Raw genomic sequence first — 21,357 nt, forward strand, 5'->3', positions numbered from 1 at the left:
TGTCTTGTGTGCAACAGGGATGATCCGAGCCAAGGGAGGCGTGTGCCAATTAAACAATTGTCCGTCGAACGGCATGCGTGCTTGCATGCTTGTTTGGGTATTATGGCTAAAGGGAAAGGGTTAGAGTAGAGGTCAGAGTACGGATCAAAAAGAGATTTATTAGACCTAACTACGAGTCCCACGCATCGCAGTTCATCCCGTTAACCCACTAGACATGAGGGAAGGACTAAGTACACGAATACTAACTAAATAACTGCCTGGGATCACGCTCTTGCTGTAACTACTACATAAAGCAACCAAGAAGGCCGACAGAAGGTAAGCACTTTGCTGTATCAATCCCTTCCCAGAGTTCCTCCACAACAAAGACATTCACAAATAGTACACACATGAGAATCCCAATGATACACACCCCCTGATCTACCGGATCGGTTTCATCGCTTATTGGTGAATCATCAGCGACAGTGCAGACAGCAATGCATACCAATGAGGCTCCCAAGCATGTATCATGTACAAATGTCAAAAGCAGTCAATATATAAATAATAAAGACCACCCATATCTATCACCTGTGAATGGAGAGAACAGCCAATCAGCTCTCACCAAATCAACTAAACCCAGGTGGCTGGAATTATATAAATAAATTTACACCTCCCATGCTCCTCCAGCCAAAACTGCTGTGTAAAGCAACCAAGAAGGTTTACACAAGGTATGATTATTTATATATATATATATATATATATATATATATATATATATATATATATATATATATATATATATATCTTATTACGGATCTGGAAACCATGAGCACTCAACATTCAGGTCCCAAAAGTCAGTTATTCCGTTAGGTATGTGTGTAGTCAGATTCCCCATCCTTTCGTCTTGTGGGAGGATCAAAAACATGCGTTACGATTTCTTTTTGTAAGGTTATTAAATCCAACCATCCAACAAACCATCAAACAAACCGACAACACCACTGAACAAGCGCTTCACTCGCCTAACCAGCGACTCGCTGTCCGAGGCAGAATCTCCAGCAGTTCCTTCTCGGCTTCCACAAACTTTGTAACTTCTTTTTGACGAGTATGGGCACACGTGGAGTGGGGGGGGGGGGGGGTGGGGTTTTTCCGGCACGGCTGAAACCCCGCGCAGAAAGGGCGGACCCATGGGAGCCCCGTCCAATCAGGGAAAACAGTGACATCAGTTTCACCAAGGCCCCTCCCTGCTGAGGGAGGTCCATAAAATTACCAACACCATCCTCAGCGGAGAGTTCAGTGCAAGAGGAGTTCCGTGGACGAAGGGTTTTTGCTGTTACGAAGGGGTGGTTACGAGGGGCGATTACGAGGAGTGGTCACAGGAGGTCTACGTTGCTGTTATGAAGGGGTTTTTTGCTGTCACGAGGGTTGAGCAGAGGGCCATCGAGGCGGCGAACATGTCTCTGCTGGCCCTCTACAAGGAAGGACAGAGCAACCCTGACCCCCCCCCCTCTGCGGACCCCGATTATTCGCCACCCAAACCTCGCCACAAGCCTCGAGTCCCCCACGTGCGACTGGGGACCGGACCAACGACCTTTGTCAGGTGTCGCATCGCGGAGCATGCCCTCCCTCTGACGGTCAGGTACCCACCGAACTCTGACCCCCAGCTCGTCTCTCTCTCATCGGCTGGAGGGTCCAATAAAAAACTCTGGGTTTTCTTTTCATTTGTGTGTGTGTCCGCGTGTGGGCCCGTCTAAGTAGAACTGAATAAGTGTTATTCTACCATTGTAAATATTCCTTGTATATCTGCGTTAAGTCTCGCTTCTCTTGTCTTTTACTTACTGTAAATAAATGATTAGAAATGTTCCCAGCTCGTTTCCATCCTTTCTTTATTTGGCACAGCATGGTTTGTATCTGAATTCAGACGGGGTTTCATCCCTGATAATCCGTTAATCGTAGCCGGAACGTCCTGGGCAGGCCCGCTCGACTGCATCCGAGCCGGAGTTGGGAGGTGGAAGTTGATACTCTACCGTAGCTGGTGGAGTAATCTGGTTCGACCAGGCGTTCCGAGGGTGTGGATCCCCGGTAGACGAGGTTGCGTGGATACTTAGGTACTTTGGCTCGAGACAAATAACCCTACGCCACGCGATCGAGATATTGGCGACCACGGTCGGTTCTGTGACCGTGGCTCACGGAATTATCCGGAGCGACGGCCTACAATTCCGGGGAGTCTGGTGGGGGACGGCGTAAACTTCCCCACCTTGCAGTCGTTCTTGCCACCAACCTCTGGCCCACAATATGTACATGTGTATATATATATATATATATACATATATATATATATATATATATATATATATATATATATATATATATATATATATATATATATATATATATACATATATATATATATATATATACATATATATATATATATATACATATATATATATATATACATATATATATATATATACATATATATATATACATATATATATATATATATATATATATATATATATATATATATATATATATATATATATATATATATATATTAGGCTAATAGCCATCTTCATCTGTCCCACCCTGAATCACAGAAATGCTTCTTGGAGAGAAAAAAAATTGAACTTGGGCGGTGTATTAGGCAACAAACCGCTGCTTCGATCGCTCCGGATTTGTTGTTAAGAATTAAAAAAAAAATTTCTGCTGCTGCTGTTTTTTTATTGTTTCCGATTTTTTTTATTTTCTGTTAAGAAATGTGATGATTTTGCAATTTTACAATATTCTCTTTTTCGTATATTTAATCGGCTAATGGGGTGGGGGGGGGGCTATCTGCCTCCTCTTCTTCTTCTTCTTCTTCTTCTTCTTCTTCTTCTTCTTCCACTTCTTCTTCTTCCTCTCAGAAACACGGAAATGCTCCTCCTTGGAGATGATAAATTACGTTAACGTCGTTTCAAATTAATCCACACCGACGGGAAAATGATAATATTAGCTAAATTTATCTCTTTCAACCAACACAACAATGACAGGCTTCCTTTTACTGTTATTTTTCTCTCGTGGTATTTTCACCACAGGTTTCCAGCGAAGCGAATATAAACAGCGTCTCTTCCAAAACACCATCGAACCAATCACAACGAGCAATTCCCACCCGGCCGGGGCCCGAGAACTCACCAGCATCCCCAGTGGGAGAGACAAACGTGAAGTCGCTGCTGCCGGCCGTATCAAACGCTTCACGACCCGACCTCTGAGGGTTCATGGCTTTCGCCGTGACGATCTCCGTTTGAATGTCGGACGTCAACAACCTGAGGCTTACACAGAAACAAGGAATGAAATATCGACGCCGTACTTCGTTCCCGGACTGTCGTGTGCAACATTAAGACTCGTCCCGCGTCATCGCAGTCGGCCCGTCTCGAAGGCTCCACGTCACGTCACCACGTCGTCACGTCACCACGTCATCACGTCAACACGTCACTACGTCACTACGTCGCCACGTCGTCACGTCGCCACGTCACCACGTTACACGTCACCACGTTACACGTCACCACGTTACACGTCACCACGTCACGTTACGTCACCAAGCGTGAAAACCTTAACCCTCGAAGATAATGTATTTTTCATTTCCAACCGGCTCGTTATGTTATAATTTCCCACAGAGTAGTAATTTCGTCGGCGGGATATTTTTCTTTTTACTTCATGTATTTCGGCCAATGGGAAGGCGCGGCTCGGGTGAAGGCGCGCGAGTTTTGTTCGCGCGAAATCGCCGAAGTCGTTATCTTAGATTTTAACGTATTTACAGCGAAGCAGTTTAGTTGTAATTATACAGTTCTTGTGCTTGCCGGCGTCGTGGTGGTCGTGTGCAAGGTTTGGGACAACAAAGTGAACTGTGCACTTCGTCGTTGATGCACGTGAGCCTTGACGGTTGTTTTGTTTTGTTTTGTTTGTTTCCTTCGAACAACGTGCGTTGTTTCACTTCGCGTGACATGTCTTTACCGGCTTCTGTGTTCTGTCAGTTTTCTTGCACAGTTTGCGCCGGACCCGAACTACCTACGAGTAGAGAGGCAGAAATGAAAAAGTGGCCGAGATAAGGATTTAAAAATCTCATCCACCATAGTTAGGAAATGGGTCGGGGCATATGACCAGGTAGGATGACATCAATTTTGTCCAAACAAGCTCAAATGAGCTAAGATCCTCGTCCTCTTAATGATGACGTCATAAAAACGAATATGACGTCATTGTGATGTATCAGGTTTGCGATAAATGATCTGTGCTCATGCCCGGCTTGATTCCCGCAAACAAAATTCAAACAGCTTGCCTAGTTTCGGAGATAATGGTATCGGCGATTTCCATTAGCGGCGATATTATGACGTCAACTTTTTTTTTTCTAGGAAGAATTTCCAAAATCGGAGATGGTTACTTCCTGCGCGTGGGCTTTCTGCATATGCATGGCAAGTTTCACGAAGATCCGATGAAAACTCTGGGTTGTGAAACAAAAAATGTCAAAAAATAGGAATGACGTCATAAAAATTGATGTGACGTCATAGTGATGTATCGTATGTGCGGTAATTCATCTCTGCTAATGCCCTGTTCGATTCCCGCAAACAGAATTCAAGAAGCTTGCCGAGTTTCGGAGATAATTTTTTCGGTGATTTCCATTAGCGGAGATATTTTGATGTCATAACTTTTTTCCAGGAGGAATTTTCAAAATCGGAGATGGTTACCGTCTGCGCCGGGTATTTTTACATATGTATGCCAAGTTTCAGGAAGTTTCGATGAAAACTGTAGGCTGTGAAACAAACAAGTCCACAAGAAGAAGATGAAGAACAACAGCGTGAGTCAGACGTGGAGATCCTCCACGAGGATCGAAAAAGTCCACAAGAAGAAGATGAAGAACAACAACGGGATTTTGTAACTTTTTTGTAACTTAGACTTAGAGATCCTCCACGAGGATCCAAAAATGGCCCTTTTTAACCCTTTTTCTGTCAAAATTCGATTTCCCAAAAATCTATGATTTTAGGTGTAGAGAAAAGATTTGCTCATAAAATGCTCATTTTTGATGCCAGAATGTTTATTTACCACTTAAAATGAAGCATTTGATGTGCTCTGCAGGATAAAATATGAAAAAGTTCCACAATTTTACTGTCACGGGGTCAGCAGCAGTCCAAAAAGGGCAAATGGCCCTTCCACCCCGAAAACTGGGCCCTTTTTCAGAACGGCCCCCACTAATCACCACATTCAGGTAGAACTGTGGACAAACTTCACCATTCTTCAGCATGTGGACGTATTCAGGTAGTTTTTGGGAAGTTTTGAGCATGATAGGTCAATCAGGGAGTGATTACTGGGGGGTTTGAACTTGTACCCTTTTTGCCACAAAGCGAATTCCAGAATTCCATTGTGTGTTAAGATCATTGTATCTATTTCATATAATTGACTGATTCTATGATTGGTTTCAGCCACAATGGGAATCCAAGGACTCCTTCAGTTCCTCAAAGATGCGACTGATCAAGTCAATATCAAGAAGTACAAAGGGCATACAGTTGCAGTGGACACATATTGCTGGATCCACAAAGGTGCATTCTCATGTTCTGACGAACTGGCCAAGGGCAAGAATACAGACCAGTAAGCTTGAATCTTCATACCTTCAATATTATCCATTCTAGATTGAAAAAATTTTTTTGTTAACATTTGGTCACCTCATGGAGCTGCTCACTGAAGTATTTATGCTTGTGTTTTTTTAATTTCATGGAAAAAGGCAGCCATAGGTAATAGGATATATTACCACAGGTCATTAAAAAAGTGAGATTCTGAAATTAATAATGTGCTACCAAGTGTGTGTATCAACATTGTGACCACCCGAGGCAAAAAAGTTCCTTTCCAATAGTAATTCTCTGCAGACCTGCAGTTGGACCAATTACCAACTGTGGTATATGAGAGTACTATTCCAACTATACCATTTTTGCCTGCGGCATTCATTCTCCCTCGATCTGCCGACGAACTCAAGATTTCCCTTACGAGCATTTTTTTTGTTCTTTTTTCTTTTCGTCGCAATACTTGAAAGAAAATGTCATTAAAAATTCACAATCATAAAATTTTGAATTGAATGCTCATATTATTGCCAGAAATTTCTAGCAGAATACTCTGATAAAGCAAATTTTATTTAGTTTATTTTTTAAGAATTTTTTTTTTCAGACTGTCGTGAAACTCATTCCTGTACACGTCTCTGCCACACAGGTATGTTTCTTATTGTATGAAGTACATCGAGATGATGCTGTCGTTCGAGGTCAAGCCCATCTTGGTGTTTGACGGCTGCACATTGCCATCGAAATTTGAAGTTGAGAAATTGCGCAAACAGTAAGGACCTGTCATTCACCCACCCAGTTAATGCAGGGCTTACTTCAATTTATGTACAGTATTAAAAGGAAAGTGTCTTTGTATTCATCTATTTTGACTGGTAAGCATTAATGTCCGGCCTTCCCGTTTGGGGATCGGTGCATGTGGATGACTGAACGGCTCTCGCTCCTCCCATTTCTTCTAAACTGAGTTGCCCAGACCAGAAATGTTGAGTTTGCTGTTTGTGTTTTTCATCAAATTTTTGTCCCAAACTGTACCTTACTGTGTTGATCCATCTTGTCCACCCCTTTCATTCTCCCCTACCCCTATTCGTTACCTGCATCCCTTGTTTGTCTGTCTTCGTATATATTTTCTCTCTCTCTCTGCCCAGCTTTTTGTGTTGCCCCCTTCTCCTGCTGTTCCTTTTGTTATGTTGAGTCTTGATCCGTTCTGTGTTCTAGCTCTTCCACGAACCTGGACTGTGTATTAAAAAAAACAGAAGGCAATGGCAAACTATTTCCGTACATGTCAATAAAAAAATGATCAGAAATCTAAGAGATAAATCTATTTGTCAAATGATGAGCCTCCCAAACTTTGAAAACACCCAAATGGATACTCGGGAAGAGGAAAGTGTTTTGATGATTAGGACTGGCCATTTTTTTCATACATTGTCAAGGCTCGTATAAGAGCCAACATACAGAACATATAACAAAGGGAGCGGGAGAAGGGGGGGGGGGAGAGGGACACACAAAACAGTAGGGAACAGAGACATTAGGAGATCTGTGGAAGCGAGAGGGATGGGGTGGGGTACACGGGGTAAACAAGATGGACATTACAGGGACTTCAGGAAGGAAAGCAGTGAATTTGAAGGAGGTGGATTTGCTGTAGAATAAAGAGGGTTGAAGATCATGGTTTTGGATGGGGGATGAGATGAGGTTGTTGTGAACAGCTGTTTTGAAGGTGTGGAGGGAAAAGTGGGATTGAAGAAAAATGAATGAGAGTGAAGGTGAGCAGTGATTCGTGATGCTGGCGGATCTTGAGCGTCCTGCTGAAATATATGGGGGACAGAACAAAGACAAAGCAGGGGGGGGCAAGGCCAGAGAGGAGACAGTCGATGAGAGAATGGCCACCGTCCTGCTTGCGGTGAGAGAGTGAGAGACCCTAAGACTCAGCTTCATTGCCGGAGATACCAATGATCCAAAGAGCCTTGGTTTCCACAGCGTGAAGCTGACAAAGGTGAGAGGCAGGAGCACCAGCCCGGAGGGGTGAGAAGTACTCCATCAGACTGCGGATGGAAGTTTGTATGGGGTTAGGATCTCAGGTGTGCCAAGGAAGGACTGCACAACAGAGGATACCGAGTCAGCAACTGGCTTTGCAGGCCAGCTTGGAAATGTGACTTTTCCAGGAAAGATCATGGCAGATAGTAAGTCCCAAAAGCTTGAATAAAAAGGACACGGAGTCAAGGAACAACTGGGTGCGGCTGGGTAAGGTTGGTGCAGAAAGTGATGGATTTGGGACACAAGATTTTGAAGCAAATACAGAGTTTTGACATTCAGCCTTTTCACGGGCAGTGTTATGACATAATGGGACTGGATCAAACCCACAAGCCAATCCAGTCACTGTGCTTGCCAAAATTGAAAGTCGAGCTCTGAGCTTCTCAAACGTTCAAGAATTTGGAACGTCGCATGAAAAGGCCCAGTCACACCTTGACGTTTTCGCCAGCAATGGCAACGTATTAAAATGTATGTAAAACGCTGGCTTACGTTGAACTTTTGATGTTTTTTTTTAAAGATTCGGACGTATTCATAAGAAGTTGGTCGTATGCATAACATATTAGTAATGGACACAGAACGTTTCGTTGTCTTATAGATAACTTATACCAACGAATGCTGAGCCTGTTGTCGGCCTTCCCAACCTATGCCCAACGATAGTCTAACTTATGCATAGCGCTGCACGCATCGCCGACGATGACGTGACGTAGCTTATTAAAAGGCTGCCGCACAATGATTCAAATCAACCGCCGCAGAAATGGAAGTGTCAACATCGCAGTCACACCTTGGCGATCTTGCCAGCGTATGCCGACCTCTGAAAAATGCATCTAAACGCTGGCGCACGTCGAATACGGTATGGGTAAGTTTGGTATGCGTGAATAGAATGCTAAAGTACGCTGTCGTACGTCGTATTAAGTGGAGTACGTCTTGTAATTATAAACGTGTTAAACATTTTATGACATATTTGCCGTATGACACACGTTCCGCATGCGATGGGAATAAGTTGTACGCACGATATGCGAACGTTGGCACACGTCGACAAAAGTTACTTGTAAGGTGCTCATAAGTCGAAACACTCAAGGTAATGGTTAGCGTCAGTGTTCCAGACTCCCTGTTTTTTTTTTTGTTTGTTTTTTTGTTTTCTTCGGTATGACGGTGATGTCGACACTTCGATTTCTAGTGCGGTTATGATTTAAATCGTTGAGCGGCAGCCTTCTAATTATATTATATTATAACCGCACTAGAAATCGAAGTGTCGACATCACCGTCATACCGAAGAAGAAGGAAAAAAAAAACCCCAGGGAGTCTGGAACACTGACGCGAACCATTATCTTGACGTGTTTCAACTTATGAGTACCTTACAAGTAACGTGTGTCAACGATCGCGTAACGTGCCTAAAACACGTTACTCATAGGTTGAAAATAAGTGTCGGGTACGCTAAACATTACCTCGACGTGTTTCGACTTATGAGTAACTTACAAGTAACGTGTGTCGACATGTGTCAACGATCACGTGACGTGCCTACAACTTATGGCCAGCGTTATGCGGAATGTGTGAGTCATACGCCGGCATAAGTCTTAAAATTTCAAGCATGGAAAATTTGAGGACAACCGAAAAGTACAACGTTTAAAGCCAGCGTACTACGACGTATGGCAGTGTTTTTCAGCGTGCTCTCGATGTTATCAAAACTTACCCATAACGTATTCGACGTGTACCAGCGTTTTACACAAATTTTCCAAAAATCGGCATAAGCTGGCTAAAACGTCAAGGTGTGACTGGGCCTTAAGGTCAATGAATCGGGGAAAGGTAGGTGTTATAGAGATGACAAGAACTGAAATTTTTTAGATAAGTGAATTTAGATGGACTCGTTTGGGGCAGTTTCAAATATTTTGATTACAAAGTGTAATCCTTTCTGATTACGAAACATGTAAAATAAATGGAATAGCAGTGATTTTTTTCAATAAGAAGATGGCAGGGGGACAGTACTGGGATATAACATCCAGTCAATGATAGGTTAACATCAGTGATGTTGAAAGGACATCCAATGAACACCACCATGTCACAAAGTTGGAAGCACAGAATTGTCTAGAATGTCATTGTTTGCTGTAGCGTTAAGATTTCCCTTCACTGGAACTAAGGGACCCAGCCCAAACCATGAAAAACAGCTCCATACTATTATTCCTCCTCCTCCAAACTTTACAGTTGGCACTATGCATTCGGGCAGGCAGTGTTCTCCTGGCATCCGCCAAACCCAGATTCGTCTGGCATTCTGTCAATGGACTGCTCCAACCCAATTCATGAAGCTCTCAACGAACAGTGTCTGTGCTGTCGTTTCTTCCAGAGGCAGTTTGGAACTCAGTCGTGAGTGTTGCAACCGACGACGGACGATTTTTCCACGCTACGCACTTCAGCACTTGGCGGTTCCGTTCTGCGAGCTTGTGTGGCCTACCACTTTGTGGCTGAGCTGTTGTTGCTCCTCGACGTTTCTACTTCACAATAACAGCACTTACAGTTGACCGGAGCAGCTCAAGCAGGGCAGATATTTGACGAACTGACTTGTTGAAAAGGTGGCATCCCGTGACGGTGCCACGTTGAAAGTTATTGAGCTGTTCAGTACGGCCCGTTCTTTTGCCAATGTTTGTCTATGGAGATTGCATGGCTGTGTGCTCGTTTTTTTGTGTTTTTTTTATACACCTGTCAGCAATGATGGTGGTGGCTGAAATAGCCAAATCCACTCATTAGAAGGGGTGTCCGCATACTTTTGGCCATGTGGTGTATGTTCCAACTTCTACAGCATCTGAAGATGTGGAGGAGGTTTATGGAAAGTTGCTGGAACTGCTAGAACTGGTGCCCAACAGAGATGTTTCGATTATTATGGGAGACTAGAATGTAAAAGGAGAAGCAGAAGCACCAGCGATTGCAGGAAAGCACTGACTTGGTATAAGAAATGAGACCGGGGTGGTGGGGGGGGGGGGTGAATGCTGGAGTTCTGTGTGGAGAATGAGCTCATAATTTCAAACACATGAAACACCTCAAGCGAAGCCTGTACACATGGACTTTACCTGATGGGCAATGTATAAATCACATTGACGACATAATAATCCATAGAAGATGGAGGAATGCTGTGTAGTCTGCCAACACACTGCCAAGTGCAGACTGTGAGATTGATAATGAACTCCTTGCGGCAAAAGTACAGGTCAAATTGAGAAAGATGAAGAAAAAAAAAATCACAAAACTCTGACCAGATAATACCTTGAAGACATATCCAGACAACTTGCAATAAAGGTTAAAAAAAAAATTAATATTTTGCAGAGCTGGACTTCAGTGTCAGAATTCCAGATGAATTGTTGCAAGAGGTTGAAGATGTGAAAGAAGAAGAAAAACATCATCCCAAAAGCTAGCAGAAAGAAGAAAGGCTAAATTTCTGGCGAAGAGGAAAATAAGTCTTGCAAATAAAAGAAGAGAGATTAAAAATTACAAACGCACATCGAGAGAGGACGTAAAGTGGCTAAATTTCGACTTCCAATGACAAGCGAGGAAAGACAAATAAATTCTTCAAACAGGCATGCATGGAGTTATGCCTGGTGTTGGCTTAATGGTTAGGGTGGCGAGCTTGGGATCCTAGGGTCCTGAGTTCAAATCCTGATTGGCGTTGAATTAATACCAGGTGGGGTTGACTCAGTCTGTCATCCTTCCGAGGTCGGCAAAATGAGTACCAGCTTGCTGGGGATGATTGAGCCATTCGAGTATCCTACGTCGGAGTGGCGACCTGTCCAGGATTGTGCCCAATAGCCCAGGAGACTGCTTCGGCAGCACCAACACTGTGCAGAGTATGGTCCCAATGGATGGATGCATGCATGCATGCATGCATAGACTGGGAAAAAAAAAAAAAGAGTTCTTTATTTATTTATTTTTTTAAAATATTTTTTGTTGTTGTTTAAGATCAGAGATCACAGAAAAGTTTAGGTCTAGGATTGGGGGCCTTCAGAGTGGAACAGGAAATTATCTGACAGAAGAAACAAAGGTGAAAGAAAGATGAAAGACTATACAGATACTCTGAACAAACTAAATAGCAATATGACGGTCATGTTCAAAGAAAGAGAATATGAGCAAGAACCAATAGTGACAGAATGTGAGGTGCGTAGTGCCCTGAAAGAGCTGGCAAACCAAAAAAGGACCAGCTGTCAACTAAATTACAATCAAACTCTTTTAGGTATTTGCGGAGGAGGCAATCAAAATTTTAACAGCTACCTGGAGCAGGATTGTACGGCCCAAAAGGTGGAAACAGTCAGTCGACGTACCATTGCCGAAGAAACGGGACGCAAGAGATTGTTCAAATGATTGAACCATTGCCTTGATTTCACGTGCCAGCAAGGTATTTCTAAAGATCATTCAACACACAATATAAGACTTTATGAAGGGAAAAATGCCTGTTGAGCAAGCAGGTTTTGGAAGAGGTACTGGAGATCAAATCGCAAATCTGAGTTTGATCATGGGAAAAGGGAAGGTGTATCTCCATTTTATAGATTATAGCAAAGATGTCTATTGTGTTGATCATGGATTGATGTGGATTACGCTGAAAGAAACGAGGATGTCGGAGCACCTGATGCGTCTGATAAACTTGTACACGAAACAAACCACAGTAAGAACAGAGTATGGAGAGACAGAATGGTTTGGGATTGGAAAAGGGGTTATGCAGGAGTACAATCTCTCCCCTTATTTGTTCAAGTTGTTTAAATTGAGTACTCCGTGAGGAAATCGAACTCCAACCTCCAAGAACAAACAAATTGGTGCTTGAAGAAAGCAGATGCTTGGAGATAAGGTGATCATGAATGCCACCATATGTGGGGCACAACCTGAAATAACCAGATACTGTAACTATATAAACATTAATGTTTATATTTTACCCTCTAACTGCTTCATAATAATCATCGCCGTTTATACTGGCCAGGTACATCATCGTGATACTGAACTACAAACATGCACATTCATGTAAAATTTGAGCAATTTATAAAGCAAAAGCTCTTCATTGAGTTGACAATAAAGCTGTACATAGCAGATGTAATCCTGGATTTGCTGCTCAAGACAAAAGTACCGAGTTACAGCTGTGCCGTTGGTGCTGGTTTAACCGAAAACCGATTAAGCGAAATCAATTTCCCCATAAAAATTCATGTAAGTAGGGGGATTGGATTCCAAGGAAAAAAAGTTATCACCCAACAAAAGACATTATGTATGTATACAGTGTAGATTTTAAACAAACAGTTTAATACTGCACTCGCCAATGATGATTGTGGAGTCAAGAGGGTGGATCGTCTGGCTGTTCCTCTTGCTGTTGACGCTGAACAACTTTCCCAACTTTGAAAAAAACACTTTTAGAGATTGTTGTTTTGCTTTCTTTCTTTTTTTTTTTTCTTTCTTTTTTTCTTGGTGAAGTTCTTTATCGCAATTGCATCACCAACTCCCCTCGTCACTTTGGAGCTGCGTTCCTTGTTCAGATCGTCATCACTGAAGATTTGCAAGCCAGCTTAAATCCTTTGGAAACTTTCAGAAAGGCGTTTGGTTGTCAAAATTGATGGTTTGTGGTTCTTTTACTTATTGGCCCTCTTATTCCGTTTTTCTCATCATCTCGAGTTGCTTCTGATTTTCATTGGTTAGCTCTTCTCCGTGTGATTGTAGAAGTTGTGTAACGTCAGCTTCTTCCACCTCATCAAGCCCAACTTTATTGGCCAAGCCGAGGATAACTTTTTCTTCATTCCAGGGACAACCTCTTTAAATCCTTTCGAGTCGTTAACACATTCGGGCCACAACTTCCTCCACACACCGTTCATGCACAACTGGGTTACTTCAGCCCAGGACCCATCGATGTTATTGATGCTCTTGAGGATGTTGTAGTCGTGTCAAAATTCCCGAATTGTAGACTTGCCTTCCCCATCGGTGCCTGTGATGAGCTTCTTGAAAGTACGGCGTAAGTAATACGCCTTCCATCCAGCAATGTCTCATTGGTCCATTGGTTGGATGAGTGATGTGGTGTTAGGTGGCAGGAAGACAGCTTTTGACATTTTTGCACAGGTCGGTGAGGTCAACTTGATGAGACGGGGCATTATCAACAAGTAATAAAATCTTGAAATCAAGATTTTTCTTTGGCACAGCTGTTTTGATGCAGACGAGCGTGCGGTAGTTATCTACTGTGCATGACGTGAAAACTGAAATGTTGCGCAACTTTAAACGGGTATGTTCTCTCATAGATCAGTGACGTAATAAGGAAACATCGTTAACCGGGATGACGGTAAGCGAGGACTTGCTGTACAAACATTGGAGTAAAATCCTGCCTGCCTGTTACCTGCGTGATAGTTTACAGTTGGATAAGGAAGCCGAGTGAGCAACCTCTGTGCCAAACCTGTTCTGTGCCAACGAGTGAGCTAACCCTGTTCTGCATCAAATTTTATAAAACAGACCAAGTCACCAACAAAATCGCATAAATCCATATTGTTGGTCTTTCTGAAGACAAAAATTTAGTGGCATTTTATTTGAAATGAGATTATACATGCTTGTGAGGGCTAAAGTATCTGCCTTTCTGTTTGTCCTCCAGGCGTCGGCAGGAAAGCTTGCAGAGAGGAAGGCAGCTACTACGGGAGGGCAAAACTTCGGAAGCACGGAAATACTTCAACCGGTGCATCAATGTTACACCACATATGGCACTGCAGGTTATGAAGGTCAGCATCGTTGAATTGTGAAATCATAGTAGAACCATCACAACGATGTACTGTCCTCCCCTCTTTCCTTCCTTCCTTCCTTCCTTCCTTCCTTCCTTCTCCTTTCCTTTGAGTATATTACTTTTTACCTGGTGGTTCATAACAAATCCTTACATTAAAAAGATCTTGAAAATAAATCCGATTAATATTGGTATTGTCGTAATAAAGTTAAGTGTGGTCTGTGAAGCATGTTGGTGGTGATTATGCTGCGCTTTGGTATGAATAAGCACATTTTATTAACCCCCCCCACCCCCTTGACAGTGGGTCAAACATCAAGGGAATGAACAAATGGGGGAAGAGGGGAGGAACCTCCATCAAGTTAAATGGTTTGGTTAGGCCTAAGTCACATTTGCTCTACGGCGAGGATACGGCGGCCATACGCCCTCTGAATTGACAGAAACGTGCGGCGGCCGCAGAGTTTCTGCAGTGGCCTCAAGGTGGCCTTACGCCGTTTGGCTATATTTTACAGGCCGTAAGGTCGCCGTGGAATTTTAATGCGGAGTTATAACTTTTTTTCATTTCTAGGTTCGCCGTAGCAATTCGACAAGCCGAAAAAAAAAAAAAAAAAATTAACCCATTCGTTACCGTCTGGCCGCACGTTCGCCTTCGGGCCCCCCTGCGGTCGCCTTGCGGGCACCTTGCGTCTGCCTTGAAAATTCTATGGCCGCCACAGGAATACCCTATAGTCACCGTGCGACATCAAATCAAAGACCGTACGGCAACCCCACGTTTTCGGTCTCCACAATTTATAAATACGCCGTGCGGCTCCCCGAAAAATAAAAACATATGTGACTGCTACATTGTGTGACCGTGGAAATACTGCGGCCGCCGTATAATTGCTAGTGGCCGTAGATTTTGGAGACCCCACGGCCGCCATGGCAAATGTGACCTAGTAGTCCATGAGGCCGACCACTTTGTCGGTACCAAATTAGTGCCCGGTTGTGTTTGGTATCATTGGAAAGCTTGTGACCTCTATGTTGTGGAAATGCATGATAGCAAGCAAAACAGAGTAGCTGAAGCGTTTAATTAGCCAAATTCAAAATGACCGACGCTGAATTCCTATTGTTTCTCAACATTTGAGAAATTTTAATCCACATGGCAGAATATGCATATGTAGCTGCATATTTCATTACTATGATGTTATATACATTACTTGAAAGAGATAAAGTAAATTGAAACTCTTTCAAAATGTAAAATCCAACATTCCGCAAATACAAAAAGTGTCATGACTTTGGAAATCGTCCACATAAAGGAGTGATTTTGTTGTCCACATATATGTTTTCATATATATATATGAGGATTCCATTAAAACCATACTTGATGTAATCAAACCCTTCCTTGTCATGCAGCAAAACAAGTGGAATACATCAAAATGAAAAAGCGATATTAGTGTCTTGTGTTATGTTTAAGAATATTTAGTATAGGTGTTAGTATTCAGTGGATGATCCATCTGTTGATGAAATTTGATACTCAGTAGGCCGACTCGGACTCGGCCATCACTTGTCTGGTAATCTATACAGGGAATTCCTTACAGTTTGGAGTATAAGTGATGATTCACTCCATCGTTTTGAGTTGTGGCCTTATCCCTGAACATTTTAAAAATATTGTACTGGTGGTAGATAGAAATAGATTATGTGTTTTTCTGACATATCTTATCATATTATAGCATATATTCAAAATTGTTCATTCCTTAGTCTGTCTGTAGGCTTGAAATGCAAAAATCTGTACTGTTGCATTGCACTTTTTTGCTTCATGTAGTAATTTGAGACTGCACTCATGCAATAAGTTGCGTTTGTTTTCATTATAACAAATGATTGTTGTTGCTTTATTTCAGGTATCCCAATCAAGCATAAAGAATAATAGCCAGGCAATCCTCTAACAGTGGTGAAGGGCCCTCACAGACCGCTTTTCAAACAGATTCGCCCCCAAGCAAAAGATCTAAACCTTTTTGTGTTATCCATTATCCAGAGGAAGATTCCCAAGCTCCGCTCACTTCACCAAAAGATGTTTCATCATGGCAGACATTGCTGAATGCTGCATTTGTACGTCAGCATGCCCCATTGCTGGAGAAAGCTCAAAATCTATCAGAAGGACAGGTGCCTGACATAGTTTACCATAGACAGTGTCGGTCACGCTTTACATTGAAACGCGACCTTCAGCTCTTAGAAAAACATCGAGAAAGGCGTGATGATGGTGAAACCACAGTATTTGGTAGCAGTAAACATCTTCCCAGGTCAAAGCCTTCAACATCAAGGGTTTACGAAACAAAATGCATATTCTGTGAAAGAGAAAAGTATAAAAAAAAACATCAAGAACAAGAGAATCAATTGTACAGTACACAGAGCTGCGATGCGATAAGAGAATACGGGAGTGCGCAATGCAAAAGAGCGACCCGAAGATCTTAGCAGTTGCGTCAAGAGACTTAGTTGCCGCTGAGGCACATTACCACCACTCATCTTACCGCATGTACACTAATAAAGGCGGTGAAACTGCAACAACTGATGTGTCTCCTGATGCCGAAGAAGATTGCCTGTACAACGAGGCTGAAAGACGTGCGAACGAATCGCTCTACACATTTATCCGTGATGATTTATTCACGAATCCTCGTGTATTAAAGATGACTGATCTCACAGCAATCGTTGTTGAGGTGATGTCAAACACAGGGATCACCATGACCAAAGAATCCACCAAGAAGCATATTCGACAAAATATTGAAAAGGAATTTGCAGATACTTTACATTTCTGTAAAGATGATAAAGGGAAAAAACTCATTCCCTCACACTCTCACAATCTACGAACTTGTGAAAGAGAACCAGAAGCTCAAGGACAAGATAGAAACCCTTACAGCAGTAACATCTGGTGATTCTTCTGTCGTTATCAAAGCTGGCCAAATAATTCGATCTTCCATAAAAGAGATCCGCCAGGATCAAGTGTGACCTTTCACGCCCGCTTTGGTGAACTGGAGTGGCTTCCGATTACCAGAACTTCTGCAAATCTTCATAACGTGTGTCCTTTCAGGTGAACCAAGTTATCACAGTGCCTCGCAGAAAATTCAACTGTTGGTGGATTCATATGGCCAAGATCTGGTCCACAGTGTCACCTGTGGTCGTGTGAAACCACCGAAGCACATCTTGCTATCAAATGCAGTGAAAACACCGACAGGAAACTCGGAAATCATCCAGATAATGAACAAACTCGGGCATGGAGTTTCATATACTGTTCTCGAGGAAAACGACACTGCCTCGAGCCTTCAGAAAATAGCCTCATCCTCAGATGATTCTGTCCCACTTCCTGATTGTGTTAACCCCTACATATATTCCGCTCTCATTTGGGACAATATAGATTTCCTCAAGGAAACTGCAACAGGAGCAGGAACAAGCCACAGGGTCAATGGCATCATTGTTCAACAAAAGGTGTATGGTCCTAAGCTGGAATCGGCACGACCTGTAATAGAAAAGAAAAAGCAACGTTCCATCAAATATGAAGAACAACAGCTTCCAATTAATAACACTGGGAAAAGAGAAGGACCTGGAAGCAAAACAGTCGCTGAAGAATACCATGCTCTTCCTCAAAAATCCATCCACAGAAAGGACTTGATCTGGATTCGTCTACGGCAAATGCACCCGGAAAACCAAATTATTCCAGGATGGACAGGAATCAACATCATTATGAGACAGGACCAGACAGTTCATCAGCACAACATAGGCTATCTCAACCCAATCAATTTTCCAGCAACCAGCATGGCGACAGCAGCTGAGATTTTGAACAGGTCAATGAAGGTAAAAGAAAGCCTACATCTTCAAGAGGTTGTACTGGTATTCGACCAGGCCCTTTATTCCAAAGTGGCAGAAGTTCTGGGAAACACAGATGTCAATATCCCGGAGTAATTCTTCACCTCGGCTCTTTTCATATGGTCTGCAACTTCCTGGGAATACTTGGAAAACGTTTTGAGGATGCAGGCCTGCGTGACCTTTGCATTGAGGCAGGAATAGTGGCAGAGGGGTCTGTAACGAGTGTCATGGCAGGCAGACAGTACAACAGGTCTCTCCGAACGCACAAATACACATATGAGGCCCTTTTCAGATTGCTATGGGTGGGATTTCTGCTATGGCTGAAGGAACAACAACCTACACAGATGAACCAGATCGATCAGTTATTGGAATTGCTGAGTGATCTTCTGGACACTTCTCGTCAAAGTTCCAAATATGAAGAGACGCTGAACCATGAATTGTTCTTGCAGATCCTGGAACACTTTGAGAAATATTGTGAACATCTTCGGCACACCGATGGACCTCTTTCAGCGTTATGGATGTCGTACTTTGACATGGTTGGGGGAGTATTGCTGGCCCTAATTCGCTCTTCCAGAGAAGGTGATTGGAATTTGCACGTGGCTGCAGTTCGTGGCATGATTGTCTGGTGCTTCGCCTATGACCGACAGAATTATGCCCGGTACCTTCCAGTATACTACGCTGAAATGTCCCAGCTCCGAAATGACCATCCAGAAGTGCTTCAACACTTCCTTGAAGGAGAGTTTTCTGTCCAACTAGGAGAAAAGAACCCCTTTGCTAAGATACCCTTGGACCAGACAATTGAAGAGACAGCCAATCGTGACACAAAAGTTGCGGGAGGAGTGCGCAAGTATAGTCTCAAACCTGGTGCAGTGAGTCGGTTCTTCCTGACAGCAGAATACCGGTCATCCTTCTTGCGTCATCTCCGAGACGTGTTAGTCACAGGCAAATCTGATCATGGACATGTGGAGTGACAAAACAGCAGAATTAAAAAGGATGAACTGGCTGTCAATGCTGTTGTAGAAACCCTGCAAAACTGGGTTAATCCCTTTGAAGAAAATTAACAAGAACTAGTCAGTCTGTCTACAGCTGCTGCTGTAACAAGGCAGATTGCCACACAGTTGCTAGAAGCAGAAAAGTGTGGTGAGGCAGCTTATCAGAGCTTAAAGTCTGAAAGACTCACATCAAGTCCACTAGTCGTGAAATTTCATGATCCATTGCCTAAGCTGAGGCTCAAGACCTTTTCAGATATGACCAAGAAGTGGAAGAAAGTTTCTTCAAATGGAAAAGAAATGATTCTGAAAGCAGACCGAAAGTTGTTTGGGCAAATGGTACTCATTGCGCAAACAAGAAAGAACCTGGATATGAAAGATGTCCTGGCACATCCCCTAGGTCCGCTGCCATGGTCTCCAGCCTGTGAAGATGGGAGTATCAGGAAGACAAACAAAGCTGTGTTGGCCAGAGCATTACAAAAAGATGCACAAGCAGAGAACATTCCCACACCATCAGCCACGATTATTGATGGCATGGCTTTGGTTCAAAAGATGAAGGGGGACCAGAAAACATTTGGAGACATTTCAAACACCTTGCTTCTTTCTGAAATTAGAGAAGGTGCACACAGTACTAGGATTGACATCGTGTTTGATGTGCATCAACCACACAGCATAAAACACCACGAAAGAGCGAGACGAAGCAAGAATCCAGGCATACAGTTCAAGAATATAACTTCCCAACAAATTGTCCATCAGTGGAGAAGTTACCTGCAGAGTAGTGACAACAAGACTGAACTCATTGAATTTCGTTTCAGGAATGGCAACAACCACATTCAAGGTCATTATTGCAGTCAAAGCATATGTTTGTAACCTCAAAGGAGAAGTGCATCAAAATTACTGACTCAGCAGTTGAAGATGTACCGGAGCTTTGCTGCCAGCAAGAAGAAGCAGACACGAGGGTACTGCTTCATGGAAAACATGCAAGTGACACCGGAAGTGCAGCTGTAATCTTTGTGGCGGACGACACAGATGTCTTCCTTTTGAGCATGGCGTTCTGTACACAAATTACTGCTCTTCTTTATCAGAAATGTGGGACTAAAACTCGCACACATTACATAGACATCACAGCTGTTGTCAACATGAATGGATCTGATGTCTCAGAGGCAGTTATCGGATTGCACGCTTTCACTGGTTGCGACTCCGTCAGTGCCTTCGCAGGTTGTGGGAAAAATGAAAGCATTCAAACTGGTCAAAGGAAATCAGAATTTCCAGAGTCTCTTTAAGGAGCTTGGCCAACAGTGGAGTCTTTCGTCTTCTCTTCAAGCTCGAGTGGAACGTTTTGTTTGTGCCATGTATGATGCTACATCTGGAGATGCTTCAGTCAACGAGTTTCGGTACAAACTATTTTGTGCAAAGAAAGGTGAGAAAGAGTCCTACCAGTTACCGCCATGTGCAGATTGTCTTGGAAAACATGCACGGCGAGCAAATTATCAAACCGCAATTTGGAGACAGAGTTTGATGAACGATCCCAAGACGCCCAATCCTGCAGGCGATGGCTGGAAATTCGTTGGCGATGGTGATGACAGACACTTAGCCGTAGACTGGATGGATGGTGCACCGGCCCCCGACGCTGTTCTTGAGATGCTGTCCTGCAAATGTCGGAAGTCCTGTCGAGTTCCTCAATGTCCCTGTGCTGCAAATGGAATTGAAGTGTTCTGACATTTGTAGCTTGAGCCCATGTGAAAACCAACCAATGAACGACGGTACAGACAGCGAAATGGAGTTGAGCAGCGAAGACGATTATGAAACTGAAGACTATAAGTTCAAATGTTCCAAGATTGTGTACTTTCATTATTGTGTTTGAATAACAATAATAATGTGTTTGTCTTATAACATGCCTTATATTTTATTTCTGTGTTGCTGTTACAGCTGCGACATTTGAAATCTGGACCAAATGATCAACTTGATTTCGAAAGCACATAATTACATATTTTCTATGATAGAATTTGTTTCCTATTTATGTAAGGTGTCATTTATTGACAAGGTTCAAATTATATTAAGAAGTATTCAAGGTACTGTTATTATAGTGCCTGAGTTGAAGTTTCTAATGTCGTTCTACATGTTGGAAGACACATTTTTTTTTTCTAAGTGAAGAAAAACATTCGTTTCGCATCAAGGGGTCCGCAGTATTTCATGTCGGGTGTCTGTGAGTGTTTTTATTTTCTTCTTATGTTTATACGACTATAAA

General features: G+C 42.8%; 2 protein-coding genes across 3 annotated transcripts in view; one reads left to right on the forward strand and one right to left on the reverse strand.

Moving 5' to 3' along the window:
- The window catches only part of YIPF4 (Yip1 domain family member 4), a 29,661-nt gene extending 26,232 nt beyond the window's left edge, over positions 1–3,429 (reverse strand). Inside the window, exon 1 of the mRNA XM_085888093.1 lies at positions 3,151–3,429. Coding sequence (XP_085744219.1) covers positions 3,151–3,235 — 85 coding nt within the window. The 5' untranslated portion in view covers positions 3,236–3,429. The remainder of the gene's footprint in view (positions 1–3,150) is intronic.
- A 235-nt stretch (positions 3,430–3,664) lies between these two features.
- Positions 3,665–21,357, forward strand: part of EXO1 (exonuclease 1) — a 53,761-nt gene continuing 36,068 nt past the window's right edge. The window contains exons 1-4 of one of the 2 annotated variants that reach the window (XM_085888092.1): positions 3,665–3,880; positions 5,430–5,595; positions 6,208–6,327; positions 14,167–14,290. In XM_085888092.1, coding sequence (XP_085744218.1) covers positions 5,435–5,595; positions 6,208–6,327; positions 14,167–14,290 — 405 coding nt within the window. In that variant the 5' untranslated portion in view covers positions 3,665–3,880; positions 5,430–5,434. Of the gene's footprint in view, positions 3,885–5,429; positions 5,596–6,207; positions 6,328–14,166; positions 14,291–21,357 lie in introns of both variants that reach the window. The other variant, XM_085888091.1, reaches the window with a different exon arrangement.

Source organism: Eptatretus burgeri, chromosome 7 (assembly GCF_056783735.1).
Source record: "Eptatretus burgeri isolate ZD-2024b chromosome 7, Ebu_testis_v1, whole genome shotgun sequence".
Taxonomy (NCBI): Eukaryota; Metazoa; Chordata; class Myxini; order Myxiniformes; family Myxinidae; genus Eptatretus; species Eptatretus burgeri.